Here is a 15,433-nt window from a genome sequence, read left to right as displayed (position 1 = left end):
ACAGGAAAAGGAACAGAATGATGTAGAAAAATTCAAAATGGGGATGGTTTGGAAGCTTTTTGTGCCCAAATGACTACGAAAATGCAAGGATGAAAAATTCCACCTGCTGCACTCCAGTAGATCAGAAACTTCTGCTCAATGATTCAGCCCTATTGCACCAATCCCGTCTGCTAAGAACCATTACCCACAGTGGAATCAGATTCCCCAAACACCATTTAATGCTGTTTGTGTGTTTTGGTGCTTTATTATTAGAAGGAAATTTAACTTTGCTGAATACATATATACATATACATATATATAATATATATACATATACATACATATCTATATCTATATATCTATATATCTATCTATCTATCTATCTATATATATATATATATGTAATGTTATCACAGGTGGACTAGATCAAAAGCTAAACAAGCTTTATGTGTCTGGTTTCTACCTGCACTGGAAAAATGATAAGGAAGGACAGAAGGCACAAGAAGCCTTCCTGCTTCTTTGGCATGCAAACAGAAACAAACTGCAACTTCAGTATGAAGAATGGGCCCCGGAATCAGCCAGAAGTCCTCGGGTAACGGGTAGAAGGGAAGCAAATGAATCCATGCTTGCTGTAATGAAACCTTTTCACACCCTTCCACAACACCTTTGGCCATAAAAGCCAAAGTTGAGGTTACAGCAAGACATTTATAGCTATTCTCATCTGTGTTTGATAAACATGGTGTGACTCCGTAGGCCAGTAAAAGTCAGGCTGTTTATTCCTTTTCCAAAAGTTATGACATATTAACACAGTGAGTACCAGGAAGAAAAAAAAAAAAAAAAAAAGAAAAAAAAAAAAAAAGAAAGAAAAAGGAAAAAAAGGGGGGGGTGGGGTGGAGAAAAAAGTTTAGTTAGTTATTCTCAGAGAGATCTACATCTCTGCTAACCTTCCCCCTGGGATACATATTTTCTGCATGAGAATTTGAGCCCTGAGGCACCTCTTGCAGACACCTAGACATCTTTTTGTATTCTACATCAGTGCCTCAGTGATTTCAAGGGCAAAAAGAAGGACTTTCAAACAATTCTCCTTGAAAACATCCAGAGATTAATTTCAGAAAAAAAGTTACAAAATATTCCTGACCTAACTGGTGAGCAGGAAAGTGATTAGCAATCCATGGACCTGCTTCCTTGCAACACTCAAACCTTGCAAGGAAATATTTTTTATTTTTAAATCGTCTAGTACTCTGTGTGTTCACAACCTTTGAGATTAAGAGCTCAAAGCAAAGCTTGGAAATAAAACACAAAAATAGATAAAATAAATAAAATAAATAAATACACAAATGTATCATGCCATAACAAAAGAAATCAAGGACAGCAGTACCTTTCATAGGGAAAGCAGTAATGTGTGGCCTCATGTATCACGTATGTTTATATTAAAGACCAGGATAATGCCTAACTACAAAATATTTCTAAGAAGTGGACAACTTAAATAAATGATGCCCAGGACACAATATATTTCTTTTCATTGCAAAACTAAAAAATGACAAGAATGAAAAATGTTGCCTCCCTATTTTGGGAATATCTATTTTCTTATTGTTTCATAGTAGACACCATCCCAAGCACTTCAAAGCATTTGGTCTTGTAATGTGAGCCCTCCTTTTTCCCCTCCTACCCTGAAGAAAAAAAAAAAATACACTTATTGTCTAGATGTTATATCTAGAGCACCAGCACTTTATAAATGTATGCAAATGATACCATTTGGCTGCTCTGCAAATCTCTTGCACAGGGACAGATCTAAGGCTAGCAGCCAAGGCTGTTCTGTTCCCAGTGGAATGAGCCTTGACATGATCTTCAAGCTGTAGCCCTGCCAGGCTTTAGCAGGAGAGATGCAGTGAAACATTTAGATACAGCCCTCCTTCTAAGAAGAAAGTGTATTCTGCTGGTTTAAAAATTCACAAGACTCCAGAAGGACTCAAGGAGTTTTGGATAATTCCAAATCAGCATCGTCTTAAATGGTGCAGAAATAGTTGATTAAGTACTTGGAAAGGGAGGAATACTCATAGAATAACTTGGCCAATGCTGTGAAACCCTTACCATCTTTAATAATATAAGATTTCCAAAGTTCATCTTTAAATTCAAATTTACTGTGCAGTAAAAATGGTATTTCTGCCTGAAATTAATTTGCTTTGAGTTGAAACCACTGCTACTAAGAAAGCAGACAATATCAATATGCCACAATACCATTTTTTTCTATTAGCAACCTTCCATCAATGCTTAATGAGTTTCTTTATGAGAGCTGTAGCAGTACTGACCTATTTTTAGCTACTTCACATGTGGTCAAAGTAATTACCCTTAAACAAAAATACATAAAGTTTAGAGGTGTGGAGTTAGTATAAAGTATTCAAAATAACCCACTCTTAGGTCATTCAGTATTTGTCTTGATGGCAGACTTGGCACAATCTTTAAAAATGTTATAGCATTTTTAATAGCATTTCAAACTCTATTCCTTTCCATTTTAATTAGAAGGATACCAATCTAGTCTGATATAAACAGGCCAGACACCATTACGTCCATGGTATCAAGGAATGGATTTATCAAGAGGAAACAATTAGGTCCTAGAAAGAATCTCTGGTGAGCCAGGATAGGCATTTTGCACTTGGCTTTTAGTCAAAGTAAGGTCAGTGCACTGAGACTACAAAGATCTTTATTTTTTAAGTTTTTCTCAGAAGATACTGACCAGGAAGACAATTAAATGGATCCAAATGCACCCCAAAGAAGTAAAAACACTGCCAAAGTAAAGCACTGTCAGAGGTTCAAAAATTCTAAAGTCAGCAATACCCTTCAAGAAGCTCCTATTTTAAGAGGGAGTCCTGTGTTGAAAGCAAAGCTCAAGGACAAAGATCACTGGGGAAAGCAACGAAACAAAGGAAATGAGATTTTTAAAAGCAAAATAGAGCAAAGGAAAGACATAGTACAACACGACTTACTGTGAGGAAGTATCAGAATACATCATGATTATAAACTCAGAACCTTTCTATGAAGGCTGATACTACAGGCATCATGATGCACCTTACAGAGCAAGGTATGCACTTCTGCATTCTGCTGTGGTTCAGCACAAGGAGCTGCAACGGTTCAAGAACAGCCCTCCGAGGCACCACAGGTCAGTATCACACTCACTCTGAGCCAAAGGATTTGGGAGAAGGAATCCTGCACTTATGCTTGGAATAGCTCTCACCATCACCCGAGCCACACCAACCTGGATCTCTTATATAAACTGATTTTTCCACGTAAGTTTACTGACAAACCAACAGACAAATAACTATCATGAGGTTCATGGAATTAATGAAATCATTGTTTCTTATTATTCTAAAAGTGGATTCTTTACAGACCAGGAGTTAAAAATTACTTTTACAATAGGACCCCAAATCGTATGGCTGAACAAAGGAAACATTCCCATACCTTTACTGTATATAGAAAAAAATACTTCAACGGTTACAAGTGTGTCAGAACATCACTTTCTTAAGTTTCTGTCAAGTTACTACCTAATACCCAACAAAAATAAGACTGGGAACTCTCATAAGCATCTCCTTAACTTTTCATTTTCCCTTGTGCATGCAGCTGAGCCCTGCCTCATCTCTCTCATATCTGACACTGAATCTACATCAGATGCAGGAGAGTCCATCAGGCTTTCAATGAAAGTCCCCATTCCCCAAACGGCTATCCTCTCTTTGATCTTCAGCACTTGGCAGGTGTGTTAATCTATGAATGCTGGATCTACATCTGCTTTTACTGGTACAGATCCAAAGCAATACTCACATTAGAGTACTAACCAAACAAGTAAAAATAAGGTATGAATCCTTATTCTTCAGCACAGCATACAGAAATTAAAATAAAACAAAACCAAACAAACAAAAAAGCCATGAGACAACTGTAGCCCTTGTAACCACATTAAGGGGCCAAATGTCTGTACAGTCTTATATTCTGCAAACTATCAAGTTCTTATACAGTTTATACCAGAGTGAGGTAGAAAGAGCATAAGTAAGTTGAAGTTGGTTTAATATAACACAAAATCTGGAGACAGATGAAGAGCAGGCAAGCAACTGCCACAAGCAATTAAAATATGCAAAGGTCATTTCTGTGATCTCCATTCATAAAAACAAAATATAAGAGAATTTTCATAAACTGAGGTTTCAGAACAACTCTACTGAATATTCCTCACTTTAATATTATTCTTGTTTGCTGTGGATATTTAAAAGGCACACCAGTGTTTTTTAAAGTCATTTCAAGTACGCTTGTGTGGATTTTGTGGTGGCAACACCACTGACAGGCAGAAGCAGCATTTTACGTAGCTCGGAATATTTAGACAGATGGTTCACCTACTTTCCAAGAAGGAGAAGGTTCTCACATAGCAAGTATTCAGTTCAGTAAGGACCAGCAGGGTTGAGACATTTTGCCTCAACCACTTATGGAGTAGCAGGAGCCTGAACAGCAATCAGAAAACAATCTAAGCACCACTAACATGTCCTAGTAAGCCTAGGGCTCTTAAGGACAAGCCTACCATCATTTCACTCTGCAAAATGGGATATGGGGAACATAAATGTTTGGAATTATAGAAACATACAAAGAAATGAGGTAAGTAACATCCAACAGCAGCTGCATGTTCTTGTAAAAGCCACCAGTGCCACTCTGCTCATCAGGGACAGGGCAAGGGGAAAGACACAAAGCAATTGCAAGCTACTCCCCTCAGCTTGAAATCCCAGCTCCTCTTTCAGAGAGTTTACAATCTGTGAATACCTGTCTCATGGCATTTTGTATAAAAAAATCTCATTCTGTCTACATACCAAACTGACCAGATGTTATGTACATATGTTAGGCACAATACTGAGGCTACATTAACATACGCTGCCTCTCCCTAGGCCTGTTTATTTGGCCTTGAGGCCATGCTAATGCTTACACATAGCTCCTGGTTGCAGCTGGTTTCCATCCAGTCAGCTTGGACTGTATGCTTGCACCTGCCTGCAAAATGCTGCGTACACAAATCCCTACCTGAAAAGCTATCTTAAACAGACACCATCCCAACTAATACATCTAATAATGGAGTGAATGAGTCTTCATAAATGTCTTTGCCTTCTCAAGGCTTGTTCTGTTCTATTAAGAGACTTTTATAAAAAAAAGTTTTACCTGAAGTTTAAAAAACTTTTTTTGGCTTCTTTCCATTCAAGTACAAATTGGCCTTTTATCTCCACTCATCTACGCTTGATACTTATAATTTTAACTACATAAAAATTTCAATTAGAGCAAGTACACTGCATTAGAAAGCTGCTTGAGAAATTAATAACTCTACAACAGATACACTCTTACTGAGAGGCAGTAACCTTACCAGAAAGAACTATATAATGAAATTTGTCTTAATTCTTAATTAAGCTAATAACTTCACTTTTGGTGAATTGTCAATGCTAGGCAACAAGACAGATCAGGAAATATATGACATAAACAACAAAGTTCTCTTAAAAAATTCTTTAACTGCTGTGAAATGCACTTTCAGGAACACATTATGTCATGGTGTATCAAAACAAAAGATGTAGACTGTGAAACACTTCAGGTTTATATCTGATTTTACTATCTTACCTCAATCATAAATAAATTACATTTAGAAATGGTATGATTTAAATGTTTGGTGTTTTTTACCGAACCACATTAAGACTGTCTTACATTAAACACATCAAAGGGTTCTTTGAGTCACTTACCTCCCCGACTGGCAAGAGCAGTACCATCATAGGAAAATGCCAAGCAAGAAGTGTCAGTGCCTGGAGCATGGGCTTGCCTGCAGTGGAACTTTGTATGTACCTGTTTGTCAAACAAACAAAACATCAAAAACCCTGCTTATTTCAAGACTGGGCAAACATTTCTTTATAGCATTTTGTGTACTTTGCTGCTATTCCTAAATGTAAAGAGAAAACCCTGCAACTTTAGCATTAACAGGTACAGAAGTTATTAATTTCTACAGCCTTTTTAAAAAGTCATATAGGCTTTATATGGTCAGAATAGGCTTTCACAATAAGTGCTTGAAAGAAAAATACAAATTTTGCATACATTCAAGTATACAGAATAGCATCAGAGCTGCCGGAATACTCCTACTACCACTAAATAAAGGTAGTTAGGCCTGGTTAAGATAAATATACATTTTAAGACAGTTCTTGTCACCCATCTAAGCAGGCTTATTGTTTAAACAAACAAACAAAAAATGTGATATACATACTTTGGAGAGGACTTAAAAGAAGTATAGGAAGAGGTTAGACATGGTGTTTAGGGACATGGTTTGACATCGGGTGGGTGACATTGGTAGTAGGGTTTGGACCAGATGATCTTGGAAGTCTTTTCTGACCCTAATGATTTTATGATTCTATAATTTAGTTTTGCTAGATTTCAACTGTGCCAAAATTAATAGTTTATAGATTAGAAAAAAGCTTGGATATGCTGGGGTTTGTGTTCCATTGTGTTAGCTGAAACAGAATTCAAGGTTGGGAATCATTTATGTTTATTTTTAAGTGTATTTCCCTGGTTATTTTACAAGAAGACATCACTTTCAAATTAGACCTTATTCTTGTATAAAGATCAGTTTTTGTTTATTAAGTCACAATTTAGTAAAATTCTTAAAAATTCTCTCCGTTAAAGTGGGAGAAATCTGTGAAATCTCAAGTTAAATTTTAGCACTTCTGCAAAATTCAGCTTTCCAACTTCCCAACCAAGCCAAAGGTCTTGGCTTTGATACCAAGATGTCCTTTCATATGGCATCTTGCTGGTTAATTCAACTGTTAGTCACTGTTGTCTCAGTCATTACATATGTTATCTTCAATCACTGATGGAGACCACACCACACATGCCTGCTGCGTGAGGGTGATCAGTCACATTCCACATCAGAGACAGAGAACTTCAGCAAGACTGACTAACAGTTGATAAAATGGGACAGCCAGGTAAAGGATGGAGTGATCTAATTTATTGCACAGAAGTGAAACCAGTGGCAGGGTGAGATTAATCTGTGGCTAGGAGTCCAGTGAGTCCAGACTAGCAATGAAGATGAAAGGCAAACTTGTTGCTGACATGGACAGGTTACAAATAAATTGTTGAGAGGAGTACTAAGTCCCACTGAAAGAGTGACAGTGAAGTGAAATAGAAGAATGAAGAAAGGGAAAAAATAATGGAGAGAGGAAACAGCAAAGCCTTGTAGAATATCACAGAACACAGCAGATGTGGCAAGAAGCTACAAGACAGGGATGGAGCACTGTAAAGGAAAACTGGACGTCACTAGGTGAACAGGCATGAAGAATATTTCAGTAAATGGAGAAATTCTGAGATGGGTAAGGAGCCCCAAAGAGCTATGGGATAAAGCAAGTAACCTAGACGGGATTAATTGGAACCACATGGGCATTCAGGAGTGAAGAGGGAAGTGGGGCAAAGAGGAAGACAAGGAAGAATCAAAATGGAAACATGAAGGGAAAATAGAAGAGGAAAAAACTCAAAGGAATTTGAGGCAGTTAAGTCCTTCTTGAACACGTAGGAAATTACACTTCTCTTTTGCTCTCTTTTCCTAGCAAAACGAATTCTTACAGCTTTAAAATGAGGCTCTGCAACCTTATCTCACCTTCCCTTCTGTAAGTTAGAGATTAAAGCATGCTCTTCCTCTCACGGAGAAAAAGGACTTGGAAGTCCTTTATTTACCATACTGATGAGCAAAACGGGAAAATATAGAGAAGAATGTATTTTTAGAGAAAGGTTTGAACAGTTTGCAGTCAGACCTAGAACTGTTCCCTGATCGTTAACAGGACAAAATAATGAGCATTTGCAATTACTACCCACTAGATATATTAAAAGATCCCCAGTTCTACAGAATGAAAAAGAAGACTGTGATCACACAATGCAAATGCACTGAGAGACTGATTTATGTTTGCACAGGAATCCTCAGTTATTTCATCTTCTAAGTTTTGACTAGGTAACTTAACTAAGGCTCCTTTAATGGGTTATTTTGTATGCAAAAGACAAAATGTAAAGTAATTAATATTGTTAATTGCCAGTAAAGTAATTAATATTGTTTACCCATTCAAATATCTGTTCTGAATTTGGTCCAAAATCTAGAGAATCTTTCTGTTATGACATTAATAATGACGGAAAGCTTATTTTGATGTGCAGATTTAGTTCAGTTTTCAGAGGAGTCATATAAGGCATTCATTCCACAAATGACTCTTCAACAAACAAAGGAGGACTTCAAACATGAAGCAAATGCTTCTTTCAGTATTTGGAGATAGAACACTATCGGCTGTATTTAACTACAGCGCTTGTTTTGAAATTAGTGTCTCTTTGAGCCAATTGCACATATTCTGGAGAAACTCTATGAACAGATTGCAATTTACAACTGCAAGTCTATGTTGGGGTGTTTATAAATACTAAGAAACATATTTTATGCATCCAATTACAGAAAATTTTCCAAATACATGGTAACATATAGAGGATAAACTGTGAATTAGTTATCAGAAAATAAAATTTCTGTACTATTTGCTAAACATTGACAAGCAATTAAAATGATGTATATTCATCTAAGAAATACCAGAGACACTTGCATAAACATGATAAATTATTAATATTCACACCTAAAAAAAACAGACAGAAAGATTACAATATGGTATTTATCTATTTAAATGAATTGAAAAAAACTTTGTTTGCACTACACACCACTTGTCAACCCACTGTGACAATGTCACATTGACACACATGTTAAAATAACTTTTTGTTTTTCCCCCCCATTTTACTGCAACTTTAATACAAGGTCTTATGTGTTTTGTTTGTTTGTTTGTTTGTTTGTTTGTTTTCCTTTTGTTTCATCCTGGGTCAATTTGAAACCACCCCTCACAGACCTTCTGTGTTTGTTTGTTTTCACAATATAAATTAAAATAAAAATATTTTGGAACCAACCAAATACTTTTCTTTGATGCCTTTGATGGGTGTGGGTGTGCATATTTAGGAAGTGAATATATAGGGTACTGTCCCTCTGCCACCACATAATGTTCTGAGAGTTTTGTATCTCCCTACTTCTACCTCTCTACATTTAACCAATTCTTGCTCTTTTTCTGCTGTTCCATAGAAAACAGAAAAACAGCAACACACTGATATTCAAGACTCAGATATTATTTGTCCCTTTATCCAAAAATGAAATCAATAGATCAACTGTATCTAAACTCTATCCCTCTTTGATGCTTTAGACATTTACATATATGTAATGCAAGACTCATCTGTAAAAGACAGTAAGATTGCATCAGCAATTCAGTTTATCTTTAAAAATCAATTTGCACAGTTTACCACTGAAAAGGTTGTTTTCCTAACTTTGAGCTCTGCAAGTTTGTCCTCCATATATTACTGTGCAAAGAAATATAACCCTGAATTGTAATACTAAATCAAATATTTTAAAATGATTGAAGGTTGCTCTAAAAATGAGAGAAGGTTGAACAAGAAGTTTTAATATACACTGGCAAGTGTTCTTTGCAGTTTTCAAAGAAAATTATGTGTTTGGCCTCTGGCCTCTTAACATATTTAACAGATGTCTAATCTTGCTAACAAATCATTAGCAAAAAAATTGTTATCAGAATGTTTCTTGCTGGAAAGACATGAAACAACACAACTAATGTACACATTTCAGACGTTTGATTCAGGAAGGGAAGGAAAGAGCATTGAAACACTAGATAAAACTGTGAAGATAACTAGGGCAAAGTGTATTCACATTTCTCCTTCCCTTTTGTGGCAGAAATACCCGCTATTATAGAGTATTACTCCAGTGCCTTACAAAATTTGACACGTTCATCGATCCTTAATTATTTTTTTTAAGGTTTACCCATTTCAGCAAATTCTGTAATAGTAAACCCTGTCTTTTGCTTGTTTGAAACCTTTCTACAGAATAACTCCAGCAATGCAAGCACTCTCTAGCTTTATATTAACACATATATTTTTGTAAGCAATTACAGCTGACTGGACTTGTATGCAACATGAATTGACAGGCAGAAAACATGAAGCACATGTGAGAAGGCAGTTGCAAGAATCAAGAAAACTAGGATAACTGCTAAATATGAGAATTTGCAATATTGTTACAGTCCTCACAGAGACAATGAGAACCAGAAAATAAATGGAAGCCAGAGAAAGGACAGAAAAAAAATGAAAACAAAAACAAAATGAAAACTACATGAATGGAGCATCAGTAATGAATATCCTTTCTGCAAAACTCTGGGTGGGTTGATGAGGAACAATATGAGAAACAAAGACAACAGTGGCCACACAACGTGCCTATCGCAGAATAATGACCTATAACAGAGCTGCTCCGCATCACACTAACTGTTCTCCTTTCCCAGCGTCCCAAATATGACATGTTCTATGAAAAGCAGAAGACCGACCTGGTCAGTTTATTTACCCCAGAAATCCAAGCCACGTCCATTAGATACATCAACACTCTTAACTAAAGAAATTTTTGAACTTTCCACATTGTTTTGAGGATCTAGTATTTCAGAGGAAGCAAACACTTCCCTAAGATTGCATGTTTCCCACACACACTTTTCTTTTTCCTTAATGAAATAATGGTGTCCAGCCAAGACATTCTTCCATCTTGTTACTAACATCTTCACGATATTTTTAAAAGCAGAGGCAGTATATCAAGATAGGCACTGGGGACAATGAGACCTACAAAGTAGCATCATGCTTCTGCTATATAAATATTTCTCTGTATTTACAAAAATTTACTCATTACTGGAAACACAATCAACTCTTCTACTAATATCCCACTTACAGTCAAAGAAACTGTCCAACACTGCTAATGGCATGTGCCATTAGCAACATGCAATCTACTCAGGTTTGTTTCAGCACACGGAAGGTTTCTGAACAAGGAAGCTCATTTCCAGGCAGGCCTCTCGTGCTTGCTTACCAGCTGTTCCCCCTTTTTCACAACAAGGAGCATTGGAAATGCTTCTTGAGAGAGCTGGAAATCAGGATTCACCCTGATTTCTAATGTAAGGCAGAGGAGCAGGAGGAGCTAGGCAGAGCTACCAGAAAAACAAATCCCAAACAAACCATGTATGGCTGTCTGAGACTTAAACAACTGATTTCACCAGACCAAGATACTTAGAGCAAAATAAATAAACTGATACTGCTAATATTCACTGCAAAAGTGATAGTTTTTAATAAGCATAAAAGCATTCCAAGATAACATCGCAGTCCAGTTTCAAGGTGACAAAAGGCATGAGCTATAAAGCTTGGGAAAAAAAAAAACACACCACCACCACAAACCAGAAACCTTTTTAATCACAGCTGAGCAAAGCTGTCAGGGCTTGTGTTGAAGGTGATTGTGTCAGAGATGCAATCTCAGAGCTGTGATCACAACTGACAAGACAGACACATTCCCAGCACGCTTTCCAAATTGCTATTTCCCCTTCCCCTATTTGTCCATCTCTACTGAACAATGCATGTTCACTTTGTTCTCAATTATAATCCAGAAAAGAAATTTAACTGTACCTTCTGGATTTGGTGTATCACTTACAAATTATCAGGTCTACATATGTCAGCTGAATTCAGAAACTGCTCCTTTTTTCCCTGAGTAGGTAGTTAGACTATAATCAGATGTTTTTCTTAAGTCTCTGTAAATATGATCCCAGGGCTTTCAAAGTTATCTGACAGCTCTTCAATACCACTTCCCATGGCACAGAAAGTGATGCTGTTTCAGTAATGAGCACGCTGATGCAAAACAAGATTAACTGGTGAAACATGAGGTTTTAGCTTTTATGTGATTATACTCTTATGTGATTTGGTCTTCTGTGTGATTTTCTAACTCGGTGACATTTTCATGTATCACTAGCAAACCTGAAACACTTCCTTCCCTTCTCTCAATCCTAATTAACTAATTATGAATACAGTAACCTATCTTTATTTGCAATAACCAAGTTGTCTAACTTGCTATTGTATTTAACATCCATTACATTCTCATCTGTTGCAACAAAGCCTTTTCTAGGGTGTGGGAGTGATTTTTCACGGAAGAAGCAATTCTTTGGGATTTCTTTTTTTTTTTTTTTTTTTTTTTAAATCTCATACATTTAATATCCCCCAAAAAAACTTCAACAGGTACTTTATATAGAGGATTTATAGTTAGTTGCAATTAATGAACAAACAAGATGACTCGTTTTTATATTTTTATTTTTTTAAAGTATAACGCAGCTTCTCTTAAACAATTGTATGGTAAGGAAAAAGCACGGAATCAGGAAAAAAATTTAGAAAAGGCAAGGGTTCTATTACTACTTTTTAAAAGTCTATACAATCTTCAGTCCCTTGTAATGAATAATACATTTTATCATGGAACTATGAATCAAATAAAAACATAAGTGTATAATGCTTAGTCGGAAAATATTGGTACGTTATGGAAAATGGCATTCTTAGGAGAGAAGCCATACAGCACTATAATCATAAGAAAAGATCGGTGCCTGTCCCTCTGCTCCCCTCGTGAGGAAGCTGCAGGCAGCCACAAGCTCCCCTCTCATCTAGGCTGAAAAAAATCAAGCTACTTCATCGGCTCCTCTCACATCTTGCCCTCTAGACCCTTCACCTTCTTTGTAGCCCTCCTTTGGGCACTCTCTAACAGTTTTATGTCCTTCTTATACAGTGGTGCCCAAACCTGCACACAGCACTGGTGGCGAGGACACACCAGCACAGAGCAGAGCAGGACAATCCCTTCCCTCGACCAGCTAGCAGTGCCATGCCTGATGCACCCCAGGGCAAGGTTGGCCCTCCTGGCTGCCAGGGCACACTGCTGGCTCATGTTCAACTTCATGTTGACCAGAACCCCCAGATCTCTTTCTGCAGGGCTGATCTCCTCTCTCATCCCCCAGTCTGTGCTTATAGCCAGGGTTGCCCTGTCCCCAGTGCAGAATCCAGCACTGGCTCTTGTTAAAGTTCACATTTTTGGTGATTACCCAGCTCTCTAATTTTTAAGATCTCTCTGCAAGATCCCTCGTCATCTGGGAGGGAATCAACAGCTCTTCCCAATTTAGCATCACCTGCAAACTTACTCAAAACACCTGCATCTAAGTCATTTATAAAAAAAAAAAAAAAATTGTCCCCAGAAGGGAGCCCTACAGAATCCCACTAGTGACTGGATGTCAGCCATCTGCTGTGACCCCATTTGCTATAAGCATTTGAGCCAATTGTTCAACCATCATATTGTGTTTTTATCTAGCTGTATGCTGGACATTTTGTCCAGAAGAATACCATGAGAAACAGTACTGAAAGCTTTACTGAAATCCAAAAAGATTACATTGACTGGATTCCCTTGGTCAAGCAGGTGGGTGTCTTCATCATAAAAGGAAATTAAGTTCATTAAGCAGGACCTTCTAGTCATGAGCCCATGTTGGTTACGATCAATGACTGCATAGTCTTTCGTGTGTGTTTCAGTAATTCCCAGAATACTTTTCTCCACAATTTTACTGGGTACTGAAGTGACTGGCAGACCTATAATTATCAGATATAGTCACAGTGAACAATTATTCAGCATTTTTAATAATGGCAATTGATATACATTGATTTCTACAAATAAATTTTAAAAATCTACATTTATAGAGAAGACAATGAGGCAATGAACCTGATGCATTTGACTATATGCGCTTTAGATACAACAAGGAAGCAAGCAGGCTGACATGCCTTGGACAAGTTTATGAACCAGTCCAAATTGATCAGGAAACCCTTCCTATCTGCCCATGCTTCCATCATCAGTTAGAGCTTTTCATTTCTAAGAATACTGTTGACCACAGAAATAATTTCTTCTTGTTTAAATTAATTCATGAAGAAAGATTTCAGGAAACCATTTTAGAAAGATGGCTTCTTAACAGCAGTGCTAAATATTTGCCTAATGGTTTAAAAATGAAACCCCAACTGAATGTTTGGCTGCACTGTCAAACCTCACATTTGAGAAAATAATCTATCTTGGCCACAAAAAAATGATGCATATTGCTAATAAAAATAGCTTTTGGAAACTGTTCAGTTGGCATCCTTCGGGGATTTTTACACTGCATGTGAAAAACATATAAGGATGCAAAATAAATGTTCTTTTGTATCTTTTCATAACTTATCTAACCCATCCTGTTATATCCCAGGGAATTTATGGTTTTCCTCCTTTTTTATTACCACAAATATGGCTTCTGTAAAGCGAAATACGCCCGCCTGCATATTCTTTCAAAAATATATTATTCACTGAGACTTGCCCAGTTGCTGAAGGTTCCTCTGCCTTCTCAGAAAAGACAAAAATCTGAGCAATTTTCTTCTGCAAAAATTTCAGTAAAAATTTACAATTATATGATTTAATATGCCACTGATAGTCCGCACTGCTGCAAGCTCATTATACAATTATACTATGCTTTGTATCAATTAAAAGTAGTCTTTCACCTACTTGCAGTAAATTAGCATCATAGGAAAAAGAATCAAGATGAGTCTAAAAGTCAACTGCCACAAAGTTATTCCCACCATAATTCAATATAATTTCTAATACTCAGTCAGTTTGCAGTAATCCCTAAGCTTAAGACCAATTATAATCATTTTATGGGTATACGGTGCAAACGGAATGAAATCTGACTGAAAATACAGACATTTACATTAAGCTATCACTTCTCATTTGATAACACTTCAGTCAAAATGGTGTGCTTTGCAGTGAACTATCCAAAGTAGTTTTATAACAAATTTAATGTTAGAATAAATAGAATAGTTCAGTTGGAAGGGACCTTCAGAGATCATCTACTGTAAATGCAATTGCTTGACTTAAGTTAGTTACTTGTTGAAAACAGCAGCTAAGTTAAAATATTTATTCCAGCAAGAAGATTGCATTTCTCTAAGAAATTAGTTATTACTTTTACTAAATTGCTTGTAACATACAGTGAATTATTTCTACATTATTTGATTTTTCCCATAAAAATGTGCTGCAAATTGTTCTATCGTATTTTCTCTTTTATTAATTAAAATAATACAGATTTAAAAAAATGGATATGGTTTTCTTTATTTGATTGGAAACACAAAGAAGAGGAGTGCCTCAATTAAGAGGGTAAATGATTTTTTGCCACATGAAATATTTCAGTGATGAGCACTTGTAACTTAACGCCTCAGCAGTTTATAAATAATGGCTGAGACTGTTAGAAGAGAATAGAACAGAACAGTTGGAAAGGACCTTCAAAGATCATTCAGCCCAAATGCCCTACCTCTTTGGGGCTAACCAAGAGTTAAAGCACATTATTGAGAGTCTTGTGCAAATGCCTCTTGAACATTGCCAGGCTAGGGGTATCCACCACGGCTCCAGGAAGCCTTTTCCAGTGTCTGACCACCCTCATGGGAAGGAAAATTTTCCTGATGACCTTTCTGAACATGCTCTGGTAGAGCTCCATGCTGTTTCCTCATG

General features: G+C 36.8%; 1 protein-coding gene across 1 annotated transcript in view; it reads right to left on the bottom strand.

Annotated features, from left to right (window-relative positions):
* Positions 1-15,433, bottom strand: part of WDR70 (WD repeat domain 70) — a 139,255-nt gene that overhangs the window by 31,823 nt on the left and 91,999 nt on the right. The window contains exon 11 of the mRNA XM_084503670.1: positions 5,724-5,823. Coding sequence (XP_084359796.1) covers positions 5,724-5,823 — 100 coding nt within the window. The remainder of the gene's footprint in view (positions 1-5,723; positions 5,824-15,433) is intronic.

This window comes from Aythya ferina (assembly GCF_964211825.1).
Source record: "Aythya ferina genome assembly, chromosome: Z".
Taxonomy (NCBI): domain Eukaryota; kingdom Metazoa; phylum Chordata; class Aves; order Anseriformes; family Anatidae; genus Aythya; species Aythya ferina.
The sequence above is the reverse complement of the archived record's forward strand: the minus strand, read 5'-3'. Positions and strand labels throughout refer to the sequence as shown.